Source organism: Ovis aries, chromosome 21 (assembly GCF_016772045.2).
Source record: "Ovis aries strain OAR_USU_Benz2616 breed Rambouillet chromosome 21, ARS-UI_Ramb_v3.0, whole genome shotgun sequence".
NCBI classification, from domain to species: Eukaryota; Metazoa; Chordata; class Mammalia; order Artiodactyla; family Bovidae; genus Ovis; species Ovis aries.
Window position 1 is genome coordinate 37,677,146 of NC_056074.1, and position 18,774 is coordinate 37,695,919.

Below are 18,774 nucleotides of genomic sequence, written 5' to 3' on the forward strand. Positions count from 1 at the left end.
GATGGAGCCTTAAAGAGCCCGCGACCCTGGTGGTGCCCGCGCTCTACGTGCCCAAAGCAGAGGCACAAGCGCTTAGGCAGGTACACGTTAGAAACTTTATTCTCTGAAGGCTGCGGAGGAGTGAGAACGGGGCTGGAGTCACCCCTTCTCCGGCTCCTCCTGGATCCTCTCCTGATCGCACTCCTGGATCCTACTCGCCGGCTTTGGATTCTGGACTGCCTGCCTCTTGGTTGACCGAGAGGAACCCCGACGGCTGAACATGGATAGCCGCCGCCACAGCACAGTGATCAAAAGACTTTCGTTCGACCTGCGATCCCGTTGCTCCACCGAGTCCGCATCAGTGCCTGTGAGGATGCGAGGCTGCTCAGTTCTAGTCTCCCTAGTCCAACCTCCTGGTGGTCCAGTCCCCACTCCCAGCTCCCTGGGCCCCCTGGTGTGTCTCCGGTCCCACCTTCTGACCCGGCCTCCTTGGCCTGCTCATCCGAAGTCTGAAAGTCCTTATCTTGGCAGCAGCCCATGGCCCCGCATGCGGCCCTGCACTCGGTGCCACCCACGCCAGCCGGCAGGTTCCTGGCCCTGCTTTTGTGACGTCAGATACCCCCACCACCCCAGCTCAGGGAGCCGCCACCACTTTCTCCCATCACAAAAGGCTCAAGGTCATGGTACGTTTTAAGCTGTTTATTTACAAAGTGAGCACAAGCTCTTCAGGAGCTGGTGGACCCAGGCCGTTTCTTCTTTCTCTGTCTGGCTTGGAGAGTGCCTTGGGTCTGCTCCCAATCGGGGAGCTTCCGCTTGGCAGCTGCCTCCAAGGAGGCCCAAAGTTCATCTGTCTCTGTGTCTTCTGAGGGCACCTTGCTGGGCTCCTGAGGCTCTTGCGGTTCATCCTGGTGAGTGGGAGAAGCCCTCAGGAGTCAGAGGTACAATAACAGACCCACAGGGAGGAGAATCATTCCTCCAGGCACCACCCCTTGTTTCCTGCTCCTAAAAACCATGCCCATCCATGCTCCTGGACTTCCTTGGTGGCTCAGCTGGTAAAGAATCTGCCTGCAACGTGGGAGACCTGGGTTCAATCCCTGGGTTAGGAAGATCCCCTGGAAAAGGGAATGGCTACCCACTCCAGTATGCTGGCTTGGAGAATTCCATGGACAGAGAAGCCTGGTGGGCTACAGTCCATGGGGGTCACAAAGAGTTACACATGACTGAATGTCTTTCACTTCACTTCATCCATGCTCCTATGTTACCCTTGGCAATGACCCTGTCAGGACTATACCCAGCAGATGGATGGACAGTCTCAGGTCTAAGTTCCAGCCGCTTCCCTTCCCTCTTCACAGAGAGATCCTCATACCTGTACCCTTAGCTCCCACATTCCCAGACCCAAGAGCTTACCTCCCAGTTATCCCTGCCTGACAGGAGGAGGCAGTTCAATTGAGATTTGAGATAAACCTAGAAGAGATGAGGGACCTTAAGGGGCCAAGTCTGCTGAAACAGAAATAAGAATGGGGGAGGGAGGAGGGCACAAGAGGCAGGAATGAGTGGTTTCTCACCTTATGCTCCAGGCCCCGTGGATTCCGGATCCTGTGTATCCTCAAGATTCTGTCCAAACCACAGGAGGCTAGTAGGGGCTTTGAAGGGTGGCACTGCAACCCTCGGACGCTGCCTGCCAGTCCCTTTAGACAGCCCAGCAGGCGCCCTGGAAAAAGGGGGCAGGTATCACTGCTAACTGGTCAGCCAACAACCATTTATTGAGTGTTTTCTGTTCAAATCTCTTTCTTTCACCATTTAATCCTCGTTTAACATAATGCTGACATGGCAGTTAGCATTAACATCTCCATTTTTCAGGTGAAGAAACTAAGGCACAGGGAATTGACAAAGTAATTTGTCCAAGGTCACACAGTTGGCAGAACCAGGATTGAACCTGGTTCTGGCACCTGAAAGAGGGCTCAGCAGCTCCACCGCCCCGTCAGGGGGGAATCCTGCCCTTCCTCCCCACCCCTGACCCCTGCAAGGCTCCCTGGTCTACTCACCTTGCCGGAGGTCAATTTCTGCCAGCTGCCCATGAGTATTCCCCACAATCACTGAACTGAGGAGGAGAACCAGAGAGACACACATGGGGTTGGTCAGCAGAAGCCCCCGAGTCCTCCCCAAGCCCCACTTTGCCCTCTACACACTCACTTGCCCTCAGGAGTGAGGGTCATGGCTGTCAGCGGGTACTCTCCGTAGGTGGCCTCAAGGACTGGCCTGCGCTGAGGGGAGGCTGGATCATAGACACGGACCTGGAAGAAGGCTGAGGCATCACCACAGCACCTTGACTCTGCATAGCCCCCTGGCACCTCTACATCTTCACTTCCCCTCATTTGTTGTTGTTTAGTTGCTAAGTTGTTTCCAACTCTTCTGTGACCCCATGGACTGTAGCCCACCAGGCTCCTCTGTCCATGGGATTTCCCAGGCAAGAATACTGGAATGGGTTGCCATTTCCTTCTTCAGGGGATCTTCCCAACCCAGGGATTGAACCCAAGCCTCCTGCATTGGCAGGCAGATTCTTTACCACTGAGCCACCAGGGAAGCCCCCCTACCCCATACACTGCTTTTACAATCCACTCTTTCAGAGAAACTTTCTCATTTGAAACACACCCTTCTTCTCTGAGTGCTGAGGAGTAGAGGAGAGCTGCTGAGGAACACGAACATATAGAGCTGAGAACAGAGGTTCCCCCAGGCTAGGAGCAGCAGCATCCCCATGGTCTGCATGTGTGAGCTTTCCATCTATACTCCCCTTTCATGATGCAAGAGCAAGCTGGCCCAACTGTCAGAGTTGCTGAAGTCAAACAGAGAAAAAAGTTAAGCCTGGACAGGAAGGAGAGAGGAAGCCCTCATATGTGTTCTGAGCAGAAGTGTATTACCAAGAGCAGACTTCAGTATGCAGAGCAGAGGAAGCAGGGCAAATGTAGCCCCACCCAGTCCTGCCTGGGTCTTAGAATTTCAAATTCCCTGGTGGTCCAATGGTTAGGACTCCGAACTTCCACTTCAGATTCGATCCCTGATCAGGGAAGTATGATTGCCACGCAGCGTGGTCAAAAAAAAAAAAAAAAGCCCAGCTGAAAAGATCCCCAGTTGGGCCTTTCCTATACAGCTGAGGAGCAGAGACCAGCCAGATATTACAGATACTAGAGGGTCATAGTTGGGTCCCAAAGCAAATTAGAGACTGCCATCAGGACCAGAACCCCGTTCTCTTGATACCCAGTCCATTTCTTCTCATAACATGGGCCCCACGTGATTCTACTATGAAGGGGACACTCCCTTCTTTCTTCCAGGTGGGAAGAAAAGGAAGAATTACAGTTCAAGCAACTCCTTCCTAGAATGTAGTAAGTGAAGGTCACTGGCTTAGCCACTCGGCTGAACACGCGGCTGGGGAAGTGGTCCTTCTTCTGGGAGCTCAGGGATGACTCAAGGATGGAGAGAAGAGTGGCTGTGCCAAATGGTGGGGACCGAGCCTGCAAAGAGCAAGCCTCCTGTTTCTCCAGGAAGCTGTATGAGCCCATAAAAAGTTAGGGGTTAGATGTGTGCCTTACCTGGTGGTACCCTGTACAGGTGACGAGCTTCTGTGACTCTGGGAGGAACTGTATGTCCTGGTCCCAGATGGGAACCCGCAGGTCGAGCCAATCATTCCGTACCTGGTGGGGTCGGTAGATAAGGGACAGAGCTGGGAGGGTCTCAGTGTGTCCCTTCCTTCTGCCCTCTGTCATCATCCCCTACAACCCTGCCAGTCTCCAATTCAAAATCAGTGGCCTTGACTCATGGGAATTCGGACCCAGGTCCTCTCCACCCACCATCACTCACGTTCTTGGCCCTGAACAAAGGCTCCTCAGACCCCTGCAGGTCCCACACCTTCAGAGCATTCTCCTTCCCACCTGTGGCAACGATGTGGGGGCGTGCTGGGTCTTGGCGCATCCTACATACCCCAGGGCCCACCCTCAGTTCCAGGAGCTGAAAAGAATGAGAGAGCGGAGATGAGAGTCACTTCCAGATCCTTAATCCTCCTCCTCCAAAGCCTTCATTGGCTCTACCCTGGGCCCCACCTTCCCCAACCATCAGGATCAGGATGAGGGGGGATCTCACTGGGTCAGAGGATGCCTCCTTGTCCTGGTCAGGCCAAACTCGAAGAATCCCAGAATCCACACATGTGATGAGGGTGCTGCAGGCAAAGGGAGGATAGAGTTAAAAGAGCAGGGGTAAATGGCATTCTCTGTCCCCAGTCGACCCACCCCCAAATTCATATGAACTAGACTCCCTCCTACCAGCCCTGTTCCTAAGGAAGCCTCCAGGTAACTCAGGTCTGGGCGGGGCTTGATGGCTGTTATTTAATTTCTCGTCAAGCTAATGGTTTACTGGTCTTATAAGTAAGGAAAGTGAAGCTACAAAAAATTATAAGATTTGCCACTTAGCTATAAATGTCAGAATCAGAGCTGCAATCAAGACTGTGATACTGCAAAGTCTTTGCTATTCCACAGCTCCACCTGGGGCACATGGCCCTGCTGGTTTTTCTTGATGTGGTCACCAGGAGTCAGAGCTCTGAAAGCACTGAATTGGGACTGCTCTGGATTTAGTGTTTGGTCAGAATCAAACACCAGCTTCCTCTCTCAAGTTCCCTGTTCTGGGTGTCAGACCAGACAAGCCAATCTCTCCCCAGGATCTGTACAGCCCAAGCCCTCTGCTTTTTCTCATATCTGCCCACCCTCCACAACTAGGTTCAGGCTCTGGGTTTTCCTGGGCTGTGGCAACAGTCTCCAATCCATCTCCACGTTCCTGCAGGCTCACAGCTCTGAACACAGTGTTTCCTGCTCAGAAACCAATCATGCCTCATTACCTACAAAACCGCAGATTGCTCAACCTGACACTTAAAAGCACTTTGCCTTAAATCCCAACTTACCTCGTTCATCTTATATTAAAATGCTTCCTCATAAATTTTTAAAAAGGGGGAAAAAAAAGTTTCCTGGGCTTCAACCCCCAGTTCAGTTTAGTCGCTCAGTTGTGTCTGACTTTTTGCGACCCCATTGACTGCAGCACTTGAGGTTTCCCTGACCATCACCAACTCCTGGAGCTTGCCCAAACTCCTGTCCATCGAACTGGTGATGCCATCCAACCATCTCATCCTCTGTCATTCTCTTCTCCTGCTTTCAATCTTTTCCAGCAGTTCTTTGTATCAGGTGGCCAAAGTACTGGAGTAATGCATATTCAGGACTGATTTCCTTTAAGACTGACTGGTTTGATCTCTTTGCAGTCCAAGGGACTCTCAAGAGTCTTCTCTTTAACCCCCAAATGCTGTTTATCTTCCCTGTGATGTGCCCTGTAGCCTCACACCAATCCTTGGCCTCTGCTCAAGCAGGAGCCTCCTTCTAGAATGCCCTTACTCCTTTCTCCATCTGTCAAAATTCTACCCAACCTTCAAGGCCAAGTTCAAATATTCCTCCTCCCCCGCTCCAGCCTTCCAGACTCACCTGTCAGAATTAACCTCACCAAACCTACAGTCAGCTCATAGCCTCTCTCTTCACCTTCAGAAGAAAACTAAGCCTGCAACCCAGCATTTCTTATTCTTTAGGAGCTTTGCCACTTTGTTAGTGGTTGTTAGCCCGCATTTAAAAACATATTCTAAACTTCCCTAGTGGCTCAGTTGGTAAAGAATCTCCTGCACTGCAGGTGGTATCCTGCAGTGCCGGAAACTGGGGAAGATTCGCTGGAGAAGGAAATGGCAATTCGCTCCAGTATTCTTGCCTGGAAAACCCCAGACAGAGGAGTCCAGCGGGCTGCAAAGAGTGGGACACGACTGAGCGACTAACACTTTTACTTTCAAACTATTAAATAACGTGCTCAGGGTCATCCAAAAGGTTATTATGCCAAAAAACAAAACTCTGGAAGTAGCGAACTCTATGATGGCAGATACTGTGGTTTACCTAAGCCTTTGGATTTTGCCCAGTGCCTATAAACAACCGAATAAGTGTTCCATAAATGTTTGTTATAGGAAAGAACGGACGAAGGCAGGAAAAACGTCCCTGTCACGCAGACCAGGTTCATGTCACCTCAGGATTGATTGCCACTACTCGGTCGTCCAGTGGGAGCCTCAACGCTCTCGCTACGACCTGAGCGTTTCTGCAAGGGGTTTGGTCTTACCCGTCGACCTGGGCGAGGCCTCGGAACGTGCCCTCCCCTCCAGGACATTGCCTCTGGCCCTGGAACCTGCCTTCCTCGGTGCTGAAGTGCTTCACTGTCCCATCGGCACAGCCCACTAGGATCTGCGGGCAGAGGAGCACAGGATGGCGAGGAGAGCGAGGCGGCCGCGCCCCAGACTCCCAGCTCCGACTCTCAGCGGTCGCTCACCTGTGTCTCGCCATCCGCACCCCAACACAGGGCGCTCACCGCCTCTTCGCGCCGGGGCTGTCCTGACGCCGTGAAGTTCGCCGCCTGTTTGCGCTGAAGGTTCACTCCTGCGGGACACGGACGTCAGTTGAGTCAGAATAGCGAAACGGCGAAGCCCGCAGTTCCCGACGCCCGACCTCGCTACCCACCTTTCAGGATGCCAGTGTCGGTGCCAACCCACACATGGTTCCACGGTGCAGCCGCAGCCGCCATAGCGGAGCTCGGGAACCCAAGGCTCCCACTTCCGGCGCAACGCCTGCGTCACCAGTCTGCGTCTAGTCGGATCCGGAGGAACTCCATTTCTAGGCCTTTAAAGAACCGGAAGAGTAAAACATATTCTCCCCGCTAGCTGGTTTTGCTTTTTACAAAAATGAAATCTGGAGACTTGTTTGTGGAGATCTGAACAGTAACTTGACCATTTTACATTTGGAGTAGAAGGCATACTATCTCAACCACGATATGGGATCCAGGCAGCCCTAGTCTGTTCCTCTGCTCTAAAGCAATGTATGTTTTCTGTACAAGAGAAGAAAAGAGCTCATTTAAGGAACGATTCAAATCACTAATGAAGCGCATGGCTTCAACTTAAAGCGTAATAGGACAAAATGAACAAAGTTGGGGGAAATGAAACCGATGAGCTTCACTTTTGGAAAGTGAAGGGTAGGGGCGTTACTTTTATTTCCTCACATTGAGATTTGCTGATGGTATAAAACAGCACCATGGGCAATGAAGATCTACAAAATTAAAAGAAACAGTTTTTCCAAAGATAAGCTCCAACTTTAAAATCTCATAACGGCCCCCTTCTTTGAATGACTTGTCTGAAATAAAAGTCTCAGAAACTTTGCTACTTGAAATTATATCAGTAAGCATAGAGCATCCCACTCTTGCCTGGCAGATCTGTCCTCCACAGAGAAACAATCTTGAATACCACCTTAGTTGGAGAACTGCCAATAAGTTCCGGAGCTTAACATTCTAGGCAAGCCATGCGGAAACACACCACAACCACCATTACTGCCCCTCACAGACCCTAAAGTAAATCTGAACGATCTCTTTCCCTGAAATACTATGATTTCCCTTTATGAGACGTTCAACCATTTATTTCTCTGCTCGAAAGTCTTCCTCGCTGTAAGGCCCGGTGCACACCTACAGTTTTCAAGTAGAGGGAACTAGATCAGGAAACTTACCCGTTATAAAGAGGTGTAATAAGCACTGACTCGATAGACGTGAGTCTGAGTGAACTCCAGGAGTTGGTGATGGACAGGGAGGCCTGGCATGCTGCGATTCATAGGGTCGCAAAGAGTCGGACACGACTGAGCGACGGAACTGAACTGAAGCACTACTCAATATCTTCCCTACGGCAAATAACTTCTCTAATATGTGCACGTCACTATTTTTAAAATTGTAGTTATTTAGTTGCTAAGTCGGACCCGACGGCTTTGGCGACTCTAGGGACTTACAGCCCTGGAGCCAGGCTCGTCTTCAGGCAGGAATACCGGTCGGTGAAAACGGAAAGTACTGGTCACTCAATTGAATCTTTGCGACCCCATGAACTGCAGTACACCAGGCTTTTCTGAGATTCTCCAGATAGGACTATTGCGGTGGTAAAAACTATTCTCCTCCAGATGATCTTTGCGGCCTCGGGGAGTCGACCCCACGTTTTTTGGTTGACAGGGACTTGCTCTTGTAGAACCTCTTAAAAAGCCCCGAATATACGTAAAATCGCGTCACAACCACCGAAACCACCGCCATTATCTTACATGTACAAAAATCCTTACAGACATTTTATTTCAAGTACATTTTGACCTCATTGGCCTTAGTGTAAATTCGGTAATCTACAGTGGGTATTAAGTTTCCAAGCAAAATAATATATAAGTTTTTTTTTGAAAACGTCTTTATAACGCAAATATTTAAATCTGGAAAGCATGCGTTACTAGTAGATGGCTTTATTAGATCAGTTAAAAGACATCCATAGTAAAGTTTTATGTTAAGTTTTTCTTTGAAACAGTATTTATTCCCCCCGAAGGGGGTGCACCGTTCCTGGAAGTACTGCAATACCAGGTCGATGCGTGGAGTGGACGGAGCAAGCTCCTATTCCAACTCCTAATCCCAAAAATCCATTTAATATATTGTCCTCGGATAGAGGACGTATCAGATATTAAACTGATAAGAACAGATACTACACTTGATCTTAGCCAAAAGGCCGAGAAGCGATAACGGTGTTTTCGCCTCCGGGCCAGCCTTACTCTTAGTGTAGCTTTTGCGGTTGTGGTGACTTTTATGGCCTAATCATTAGTTTCTTTCTCAAAGTGCAGTCTTTCTTAAAACCAGTTTCTCATCATTTCTGATTCATAGTAATAATTAATATTGTGGAACTAGACCTTAAGTTGTGTCCTTTACTGCTTCGCCTCCGGCTAACTCCTTCTGTATTTTGCATAAACCCGCCCCACTGCTCTTTCGCTTTCTGGGATTGGTCCCCATGCTAGACGCGATTTCTATGGCCGCCTGGTGTTTACCCTCGGAGACTGGCGATCTCTCCCAGCCTGAAGGTGCAGCTGTGGTGGTCGTTAGTCTGTTGAAGCGGATGCAGGGCGGCGCCTCTCTTCCGGACATTTACTTGGAAAGGCCCGCGGTCCCTGACCGCTGACTTTGGTGTCCAAAGAACCGAGTTGGGACGCCTTTCCGCCAGTTCCTGATTTGATGCCACGAGGCATGTTGCTTGCGCTTCCCGGGTGGCACTAGTGGTAAGAATCCCGCTGCCAAAGCAGGAGACATAAGAGAGGCAGGTTCGCTCCCTGAGTCGGGAAGATCCCTTGGAGGAGGGCACCATCCCCTCCAATATTCTTACCTGGAGAATCTCATGGACAGAGGAGCCTAGTGGGTTTACGTTCCCAGAGTCGAACACCACTGATGGGACTTAGCATTCACGGCATGCGCGCAAAGCTTGTTGCTTAGGCTCCGGTCCTCTCCTCTGTTAAATGGAGGAATAATAACCCGCTCTTATGGGGTGCTTGTGAAAACTGAGGACATGCTGCTCTCGGTCCAGAGGTGACAGTGAAAGTTGGCCGTTAGGACTGTGTTCCCCTCGCATTACGGGGCTCCAGGCTCGCGTCTGCTCCTCCCCGTTCCCTGATTTACTGTAACATCCGCCCCCACCCCACTTACATCTTGCCATTTGTACCATCCACTACCCACCGTTGGCCCTACAGCGGGGGAAAAAGCGGCCTGAGAAAAGCGTTTCGGAGCCTCGGGATTCCTAAACCCAGGAACCAGCGGTGGGAGAGGGGGTGAGGCAATGCAGGTCAAATTTAACAGAAGTGATACTTCAGAGGCTCAGAGCAAAGCCCAGCTGTATGAAAGGTATTAATGCCAGACTCTTACTGAAAAGGGACTTGAAGTCTGTTTCCTTAGAAATTATGTTAGTGTGAATGCAGAACTTGATGAAAGTGAAAGAGGAGAGTGAAAAAGTTGGCTTAAAGCTCAACATTCAGAGAACGAAGATCATGGCATCTGGTCCCAACACTTCATGGGAAATAGATGGGGAAACAGTAGAAACAGTGTCAGACTTTATTTTGGGGGGCTCCAAAATCACTGCAGATGGTGACTGCAGCCATGAAATTAAAAGACGCTTACTCCTTGGAAGAAAAGTTATGACCAACCTAGACAGCATATTCAAAAGCAGAGACATTACTTTGCCGACTAAGGTCCATCTAGTCAAGGCTATGGTTTTTCCTGTGGTCATGTATGGATGTGAGAGCTGGACTGTGAAGAAGGCTGAGTGCTGAAGAATTGATGCGTTTGAACTGTGGTGTTGGATAAGACTCTTGAGAGTCCCTTGGAATGCAGGGAGATCCAACCAGTCCATTCTGAAGGAGATCAACCCTGGGATTTCTTTGGAAGGAATGATGCTAAAGCTGAAACTCCAGTACTTTGGCCACCTCATGCTAAGAGCTGACTCATTGGAAAGGACTCTGATGCTGGGAGAGCTTGGGGGCAGGAGGAGAAGGGGACGACAGAGGATGAGATGGCTGGATGGCATCACGGACTCGATGGACGTGAGTCTGAGTGAACTCCAGGAGTTGGTGATGGACAGGGAGGCCTGGAGTGCTGCGATTCATGGGGTCGCAAAGAGTCGGACACGACTGAGCGACTGAACTGAACTGAACTGAACTGAACTAACTGAGCTCTACATCTTGGTTGAAATTAGAGGCCGTGTCTCTGGAGCCTGGCGGGCTATGAATCTCCTGGGTTGCCAAGAGGCAAAGAGTCTCAGACACGACTGAGCACACAGACACCCAGACACACTCACAAACACACACACCGTGCCTGGGTTGAGATTGTTCCAGCAAGAGTAGGACGTTCTATTTTCACTGATATGATTACAACCAGCAAAGTGTGATCATCTATGACTTTAGAGATTGTGGTTTCTCACACTGTGTACCTAATAAACAGAAGCAATTTCTCCAGGCTTCACAGATAAACCCAGAGCCTCTAGGGAGAAGCCGAATTAAGGGACTGTGGTAGACAGAATAATGACTCTACATGCCCATGTCCTAATTTTTAGAACATCTCATTATGATACCTTACATGGCAGACAAAAGGTAATTCATATATATGATTAAATTAATACTTTTGAGGAGAGATTGTTCTGGACTGGGCTTCCCAGGTGGCAACAGTAGTAAAGAACCTACCCGTCAGTGCAGGAGTCATAAGAGATGAGGGTGCAATCCCCCTGGTAGGGAAGATCCCCTGGACCCACTCCAATACTCTTGCCTAGAGAATCCCATGGACAGAGGAGCCTGGTCGCTAAAAAATCTGACAGGACTGAGCAACTTAGCATCTGCCTCTTCGTTCTGGATTATCTGATGGGCTCCATGTACATAATTACAAAGATCACAAAGGGAGACAGGAGACTCAGTGTCAGACTGATGCAGCATCAGAAAGACTAACCCTAACCCATCACTGGCTTTGAAGATGGAAGAGGGTTGTCAGTGAAGGAATGGGGTGGCCTCTAGAATCCAGCCAAGGCAGAGAAATAGATTCTCCTTCGGAGCCTACAGAAAGAAATGCAGCCCTGTTAGCACTCCTTGATTTTATTTATTTATTTTTCTTTTCTTTTCTTTTCTTTTATTTTTTTTAAATTTTAAAATCTTTAATTCTTACATGCATTACCAAACATGAACCCCCTCCCACCTCCCACACTCCTTGATTTTAGACTATTGAGAGACCCATTTCAGATTTCTGACTTCCAAAACTGTAAGATAATATATTTGCTTTGTTTTAAGCAACCAAGTTTGTGGTGACTTGTTGTTCAGTCACCAAGTTACATCTGACTCTGCGACCCCACGGACTGCAGCATGCCAGGATCTCCTATCCTTCACTATCTCCCAGAGTTTGCTCAAATTCATGTTCATTAAGCCAGTGATGCTATCTGACCATCTCACTCTCTGCACCCCATTATCCTTTTGCCTTCAGTCTTCCCAAGCATCAGGGTCTTTTCCAGTGAGTCACCTCTTTGCATCTGGTGGCCAAAATATTGGAGCTTCACTTCACCATCATCCTTTCCAATGAATATTCAGGGTTGATTTCCCTTAGGATTGACTGGTTTGATCTTCTTGCAGTTCAAGGGACTCTCGAGAGTTCTCTCCAGCAACAAAATTCAAAAGCATCAATTTTTCACCGTTTAGCTTTGTTTGTGGTCCAACTCTCACTACTGGGAAAACCATAGCTTTGACTATATAGACCTTTGCCAGCCAAGTGATGTCTCTGATTTTTAATATGCTATCTAGGTTTGTCTGGGGCTTCCCTAATGGCTCAGATGGTAAAAAATCTGCCTGCAGTGCAGGAGACCCAAGTTTGATCCCTGGGTTAGGAATATGCCCTGGAGAAGGGAATGGCTACTCACTCCAATATCCTTGCCTGGAGAATCCCATGGACAGAGGAGCCTGGCAGGCTAGTCAATGGGGTCACAAAGAGTTGGACACGACTGAGCAACTAACACTCTCTAGGTTTGTCATAGCTTTCCTTCCAAGGAGCAAATGTCTTATAATTTCATGACTGCAAGTCACCATCTACAGTGATTTTGGAGCCTAAGAAGATAAAATCTGTCATTGTTTCCACATTTTCCCCTTCTATTTGCCATGAAGTGATGGGACTGGATGCTGTGATCTTAGTTTCTTTATTGTTGCGTTTCAAGCCAGTTTTTTCACTCTCCTTCACCCTCATCAAGAGGCTTTTTAGTTCCTTTTCACTTTCTGCCATTAGAGTGGCAACTTATGACAGTAGCCAAAAAACCAACCAACCAAACAAAAAAACACCCCAAAACCAACTAATATAAAGGCAAAAGCAAAATTCAGTTTCTCTGGGGACTTACCTGGTAGTCTAGTGGCCAAGACTCGGCTCCTGATGCAGGGGGCCCAGGTTCGAGCCCTGGGCAGTAAACGAGATTCCACATGCTGAAACTAAGAGTTCAGGTGCTGTGACTAAGACCTGGTGCAGCCAAATAGGTATTTCGGGAAAAAAAAAAAAATCAGTTTCTTTGATTTCATATTTATTTGGCTGTGCTAGGTTTTAGTTGTGGCATGTAAACTCTTAGTTGCTGCGCATGGTATCTAGTTTCTTGACTAGGGATCGAACCCAAGGCTCCAGCATTGGGAGCTCGCAGTTTTTGTCACTGGACCCCTAAGGAAGCCCCTTCAGTTTCTTTCAACCCCAACCTTCTCTAAATTCTGCAAGACTCAACCTGCGGCAGACCATAACTCCCTAGCCAGATAAGTTTCAGTCCATCCATGCAGGTTGCAGTCAAGCGTCCCAAGCACAGATCTCTGGGGGCTTTTCCCTGGCAGGTCTCAGCCGTCAGGTTGGCAGTAGCCCTGTTTTTCCTCTGAATTAAAGGTTAGGAGGGAATAGCTCTGTCACTCGCATCTATTGTGACTCCTGCCTGTTGCTTCGTGGATACTGGGGGCTGATAGTGAGGGCCCCACCCGAACCTGGAAACCTGGGCTCCCTGGGAGGCCATTTGTCCATTTGTTTTTGCTCTTTGAGCAGACACCCTACAATGATGAGCAAAATCAGACATGGACTCTGCCTTCATTAAGTTTAAGGTCTACAGGGAAAAGGAAGAGAAGTCTCCTGTGATCCTCCAGGCAAGAAGTGAATATGGCTTAGGGGGTGGGGGTGGGTAGCTGTGGTGGCAGAAATGGAGAGAAGTGGAAGAGGTCATGGAGAGGCAAGGCCAAGGGAATATTCTTTCCATGTGGGTACACTTAAATTTTGTAACTTAATGTTTTCATGAAATTGATATAACAATGCCCCTCAATTTACACCCTCCTTTTGTTTTCTTCCCTGGTGGCTCAGAGGTTAAAGCATCTGCCTGCAACGCGGGAGACCTGGGTTTGATCCCTGGGTCGGGAAGATCCCCTGGAGAAGGAAATGGCAACCCACTCCAGTATTCTTGCCTGGAGAATCCCATGGACTGAGGAGCCTGTTGGGCTACAGTCCACAGGTTGCAGAGTCACGGACACGACCGAGCGACTTCACTTTCACTTTGTTTTCTGCTACACGGTGCAGCATGTGGGATCTTAATTCCCCAATCAGGGATCAAACTCATGCATCCGATGCAGTGGGAAGTGTGGATTTTTTTAAATTGGAGGATAATTGCTTTAAACTCTTGTGTTGGTTTCTGCTGTACATCAATGTGAATTAGCTCTAAGTATATATCACCTCCTTCTTGAGCCCACCAGGTTCCTGTCCATGGGTTTCTCCAGACAAGAATACTGGAGTGGGTTGGCATTCCCTTTCCCAGCGTTACCTTCCCAACCCAGGTCTCCTGCATTGCAGGTGGATTCTTTACCATCTCAGCCATCAAGGAAACCTATTAGGTTCTTCCACCTCACAACTGACTCAATTTTGTTGTTTTATGGCTAATATTCCATTGTGTGTATATACATTTATCTTAGCCAGTAGACCACCAGTTCAGTCACTCAGTTGTCCCGTTCTTTGCAACCCCATGGACTGCAGCACGCCAGTCTTCCCTGTCCATCACTAACTCCCGGAGCTTGCTGAAACTCATGTCCGTCCAACCATCTCATCCCGTCGTCATCTTCTCTCTGTCTTCAATCTTTCCCAGCATCAGGGTCTCTTCCAGTGAGTCAGCTCTTCCTATCAGGTGGCCTAAGTATTGGAGCTTCAGCTTCAACAGTCCTTCCAATGAATTCAGGACAGATTTTCTTCAGGATTAACAGGTATCATCTCTTTGCAGTCCAAGGGTGAAGGGAATGGCAAACCACTTCTTTATTTTGCCTTGGGAACCCCATGAACAGTATGAAAACGCAAAAAAAGACCAACAGAGAAGCCCCTAAATTGCCTACTTTACCAGTTCTGATACAACTATGTTCTAAACATGTTTCAACAGCAGATGAGCATTCTAGTTCATCCATTTCCCTGTTCTACTGAGAAATATAAAGGTGGTCATTACCTGAGACCACCTGTCTGGGACATGGTTGGATGGCATTACTCAATAGACCTGAGCTTGAATAAGCTCTGGGAGATGTAGGGCAAGAAAGCATGGTATGCTGCAGTCCTTGGGGTCGCAGAGTTGGACATGACTCAGCAAACAGTACATACATTCTTGCCAGAATTCTATGGACAGAGAAGCCTGGTGGGATACAGCCTATGGGGTCACAAAGGGTTGTACAGGACTGAAGTGACGTAACATACCCCATTGCAGTTCCTTCTGAAGTTCTGGTAGTAGGCCCAGGGCTGTTAAGCTCCACAGAAATCATTTTAGAGATTCATGTGAAAGATAGGGTCAACAAGATACCAAAAGTTGACAGCCAATATTCTTAACTGGCGAGTCACTGTCTCCTAGTACCCAAAGTCTTAAGGTTTTAAGCACAGTTAAAGGGGTCACTCAAACTCAGTACACTTTCATGCAGAACTCCAAGGGGGCTCCCTGAATGATACTTCCCTGGGTTATGTAAAGTGCCAAGCTGAATGGGGAAAGCCATTTAACAATCTTTCTGGGATTATTTCTGTCCAGTCAGACCCACTCAAACACAGGAATCAATGAAGGTTTAAAAAAATTTTTATTTAGGCTGAAATGATTCAAATATGCTAAGTTGAACAGGCAATCTGTACAAAGATTTTTCAGTTTTGCTATCTTCTACATTAGATTCCTGTAGAGAAAAAGAAAAATGAGTTTTTTCTTAACTGGAATTTCACAAGTATATACCTGATGGGCTTAACAGTTATCCTTTAAACATGGTTAGTGTATTTAATACAAGTGCACGAACAGATACTTACCATTATGTGTGCTTTGTTCTTTCTTCAGATCTAGGGGGAAAAAATGAAAATCTGCCTTTCAACCAGTCATTTATTCCCCTCTTTGCCTTGTTGAGTAATTCTCATGATCCCTCAGACAGTTCCCTCTGGAACAAGCTTTCCTCTTCTCCCCCAGCCAGCCCCAGTGGGTTCACCTTTACAGGCTCTGGGACTAGGACAGGAAGTAAGACTTGTGAGGATTTCTTCACTGGGAAATTTTAACTTGACACACCTTGTGTTTAAGTCTACTCACCTCTCAACTTCAGACTAGAGCTGAGCAGATATATGGATGGCTTACTCCTTTCCCCTGCAAAAGATTGGGAACTAAGTCAACTGTCTCCAGGACAGGCCCATCTATAAAAGCTATGTAGGTTTCAATGGACATTTTACAGAATCACCAGCTAGTCCAAAACGTTTCCTGTTGGCTATAAAGCCACTCAATTTCCCACTACAGTCACTTTTTACTCCAAGGGAAACTCACAGCTCAGAAATACCTTTCAGTCATAGTGATCAGACTGGGGCGGTATTGAACTCATCACTGGTGAGTGGCAATGTCACGGGTGGTTCACTAATGGCCAAAGACAAACTTACTTTGGATTTAGCAAGTCATGTCTGCAGTTATTCAGAGCACCAAACAAAAACTGGTGAATTCTATACAGCAGCCATAGATAATAGACTTACCTAAAATCATTCTCAGGCACCAGACAAGGAGCTGTACCTAAAACACAAAGGCAACTAAGTCAGTAATGCTGGCTTCTTGCATTATAAGCTATTACTGTCTAAGCTACCATTCCCAGAAAATCAGATATCCGAGTCTCAACAGCAAATCATCAGCCGAACGAGATTCCATGTAAGTCATCACAGATGCCTAAAAAGGCATTTTCTCCCACTCAATACATTGTATGCACATATGGAGGCCACTCACCTCTGAGCGACGGTAACTGGCAATGTTACCTACAAGAAGGACAAAGCTATGAGTGATACAAATTCCACACACACAGTACCCCACTGTTGTCTTTCCCAGTTTCTCAGATGTTCATGTCTTTTCACTGTTTAAATCATAGTGAGCTAGTTTGATTCATCATAGAAACTGCCTACTTGGTGGTGTATGCCATACACACATTAATCAACTAACCTTTTAACTCTGGAGGCTTTCCAGAAGTGTGTATAGTAACAAGCTGCTCCTGAATGAGAAAATCATGTAATTAGCAAAATATCTAAAACAACCAAAACTATTCTAACTAGGGTTAATGGATAACCCAAGCCAAGCAAATGCTGTTCATTTGCTGTACCTCAGACAATTCCTCATGGAATGAAATTTCATCCTTTCTCCCAGTTCGCCCCAGTGGGTTCACCATTACTGGCTCTGGGGCTAGAACAGGGGTAAGACAGGACGCCTGCTTTCTTCATTGGCACTGGAGTTAAGCAACAACAAGCAAGGTTACAAGTACTCACCTCTGGACTCTTTGTAGGAGTCATCCTGAGCAGATGAAGAGGCATCTAGGAAATCAATAAAGATAAAATAAAAGATCAAGAAACAGCATTATCAGAAACAAGAGAAATCCCTCTATTTCCCACAATACTGAGAGAAGTAACTTACTGTAAGACAGATGACTCTATTAATGCTGTGACAATCTACAAAAGGGGAGAAAATGGTTACTCCAAAATACTAAGACGAAATAAAATTTCTTCATTAACAGAAACTGCCATCAGAACTCTAACATGCTATTAACTGTGGTACCTCACAGAGGATCAGCATTATCAATTCAAATCATCTGACAGTGAGTGATGTGTGGGTGAGGGAAGAGCACACCCTCACAAAACTATGCTGCTTGCTGGGCTGCCGACTCCCTCCCCAGGAAAATCATTCCAAGAGGAACAAGTTGGAAGGAGCAAAAACACTGCTCCACTGACCATTTGCTCTCGGGGTTGTTGAAACCACCACAGACCACAAACTTCCCATTTGAAAACTTACCTGCATTCACTCTGGGAGGCAGTTGAATTCCTCAAGACTGGTGAGGAGATGCTGGAAACAGAAAAATGAGCCATTATTTTTTAGTACTCGAGAACTACCATTAAAAGACCCTGGAGCATTCCAGGCCCACTTCTCAGTAGTAAGATGACATCATTTTTGAGTTCAGGCATATGCTTGTCATTTTACATTCATCATGGAGTGGCCAGTGCAATTTCAACCAGCAAGTCCCATCCCGACATTGTGCTTCTACCCCCCCATCTGCATAAAGCATCGGGTACCCACCTGCAGCATCACCACACTTGATCCACAGAGGGTTAAGTCTTGTCTCATCCTCCAATCTGTAAGCTCCTTTGAATTAAACCACATCTGGGAGAAAAAAACAATACCCTTTCTTACTTTTATATCTCGTAGTTTGACTGTCCCACGTTAGTGCCTTAACGCAGGGCTAAAAGCCCAAACGTCTGCTACGGATGGTGCTACTCAGAGTTTTTGTTTTCTCCACTAATCCATCAGAAAGAGAGAGTTCAATTTTTGAAATCATCCCCGTAGCACATCCCGTCGGACTCCCGCATATTCAGCAAGGAAGAAAAAAAGGACAGTAAAGGGAGGCCAGGAGCACTTACTCCAATGAGACCGGTTTGAGATCCTTCAGCGTTTGGCGCGCGTCCGAACCCTGCAAACAAATGATATTGGGTCAGCACTGTCTGGTAAACGCTTTGTTTCCCGGAGCTAAGACTGCGTTGCCATGCAAGGCCGGCCTCCTCAGAGTTTCTTATCCTCACAGAGTTCAGTACAGGTCTGTGAAAAGGGTCTCATCACAGAGAGGCCTGTCGGCACGGCCGGCCATCGCCATCTTGTCCTTCACAAAGCCCCCGTCCCTTCAAGGCCTCAACACTAAGGTCACGTTTTCTCTCCTCCCCCACGAACCCAATAGGTACCACAAAGAGAGGCCAAGGCCCGGACACGTTTGCACGGGCGTTTTCCTCGTAAACCTCAACAAACCAAATCACTTACCAAGAGCTGTGGATAAATGAGACTGAGAGGCTACCGCGAGACACATAAATACTATCTCGCAA

The 18,774-nt window shown here is 47.7% G+C and overlaps 2 protein-coding genes, 1 long non-coding RNA gene and 10 other non-coding genes across 17 annotated transcripts; all 13 read right to left on the minus strand.

The window, feature by feature from the left end:
* Nucleotides 1–72: 72 nt before the first annotated feature.
* Nucleotides 73–561, minus strand: TEX54 (testis expressed 54). Its single transcript, XM_027959846.3, has 2 exons — nt 452–561; nt 73–344 (listed from the first exon to the last, which is right to left on the minus strand). Exons 1-2 carry the CDS (start codon nt 516–518, stop codon nt 139–141), a joined length of 273 nt encoding a protein of 90 aa, XP_027815647.1. The 5' UTR covers nt 519–561; the 3' UTR covers nt 73–138.
* Nucleotides 562–663: 102 nt separating this feature from the next.
* Nucleotides 664–6,644, minus strand: WDR74 (WD repeat domain 74). Of its 2 annotated transcripts, XM_004019618.6 has the most exons (11): nt 6,558–6,644; nt 6,370–6,476; nt 6,163–6,284; nt 4,114–4,189; nt 3,835–3,981; nt 3,567–3,668; nt 2,173–2,273; nt 2,025–2,080; nt 1,545–1,690; nt 1,387–1,443; nt 664–884 (listed from the first exon to the last, which is right to left on the minus strand). In XM_004019618.6, the coding sequence occupies exons 1-11, from the start codon at nt 6,619–6,621 to the stop codon at nt 705–707; spliced, it is 1,158 nt and encodes a 385-aa protein (XP_004019667.2). In that variant the 5' UTR covers nt 6,622–6,644; the 3' UTR covers nt 664–704. The 2 variants fall into 2 exon arrangements, with proteins under 2 accessions (XP_004019667.2, XP_042094234.1); XM_042238300.2 differs by lacking the exon at nt 664–884 and having other exon boundaries at nt 1,398–1,461.
* Nucleotides 6,645–8,426: 1,782 nt separating this feature from the next.
* Nucleotides 8,427–8,617, minus strand: LOC114110196 (U2 spliceosomal RNA). The gene has a single exon (XR_003586522.1). It is a non-coding gene; the product is annotated as a U2 spliceosomal RNA (small nuclear RNA).
* Nucleotides 8,618–15,469: 6,852 nt separating this feature from the next.
* Nucleotides 15,470–18,772, minus strand: LOC114110053 (uncharacterized). Of its 4 annotated transcripts, XR_003586435.2 has the most exons (13): nt 18,713–18,772; nt 18,322–18,371; nt 17,981–18,064; nt 17,699–17,749; nt 17,324–17,358; nt 17,179–17,223; nt 17,016–17,095; nt 16,859–16,907; nt 16,649–16,677; nt 16,405–16,441; nt 15,977–16,030; nt 15,706–15,735; nt 15,470–15,578 (listed from the first exon to the last, which is right to left on the minus strand). It is a non-coding gene; the product is annotated as an uncharacterized LOC114110053 (long non-coding RNA). The 4 variants fall into 4 exon arrangements; XR_006057536.1 differs by lacking the exon at nt 17,016–17,095; XR_003586436.2 differs by lacking the exon at nt 17,016–17,095 and having other exon boundaries at nt 15,706–15,895.
* Nucleotides 15,812–15,937, minus strand: LOC114110204 (small nucleolar RNA SNORD22). Its single transcript, XR_003586530.1, has one exon. It is a non-coding gene; the product is annotated as a small nucleolar RNA SNORD22 (small nucleolar RNA).
* LOC114110203 (small nucleolar RNA SNORD31) lies at nt 16,202–16,269 on the minus strand. Its single transcript, XR_003586529.1, has one exon. It is a non-coding gene; the product is annotated as a small nucleolar RNA SNORD31 (small nucleolar RNA).
* On the minus strand, nt 16,520–16,589 carry LOC114110201 (small nucleolar RNA SNORD30). Its single transcript, XR_003586527.1, has one exon. It is a non-coding gene; the product is annotated as a small nucleolar RNA SNORD30 (small nucleolar RNA).
* On the minus strand, nt 16,747–16,813 carry LOC114110197 (small nucleolar RNA SNORD29). Its single transcript, XR_003586523.1, has one exon. It is a non-coding gene; the product is annotated as a small nucleolar RNA SNORD29 (small nucleolar RNA).
* LOC114110205 (small nucleolar RNA SNORD22) lies at nt 17,012–17,138 on the minus strand. Its single transcript, XR_003586531.1, has one exon. It is a non-coding gene; the product is annotated as a small nucleolar RNA SNORD22 (small nucleolar RNA).
* LOC114110198 (small nucleolar RNA SNORD28) lies at nt 17,428–17,503 on the minus strand. Its single transcript, XR_003586524.1, has one exon. It is a non-coding gene; the product is annotated as a small nucleolar RNA SNORD28 (small nucleolar RNA).
* LOC114110199 (small nucleolar RNA SNORD27) lies at nt 17,827–17,898 on the minus strand. Its single transcript, XR_003586525.1, has one exon. It is a non-coding gene; the product is annotated as a small nucleolar RNA SNORD27 (small nucleolar RNA).
* On the minus strand, nt 18,174–18,247 carry LOC114110200 (small nucleolar RNA SNORD26). Its single transcript, XR_003586526.1, has one exon. It is a non-coding gene; the product is annotated as a small nucleolar RNA SNORD26 (small nucleolar RNA).
* LOC114110194 (small nucleolar RNA SNORD25) lies at nt 18,455–18,524 on the minus strand. The gene has a single exon (XR_003586520.1). It is a non-coding gene; the product is annotated as a small nucleolar RNA SNORD25 (small nucleolar RNA).
* Nucleotides 18,773–18,774: the final 2 nt, after the last annotated feature.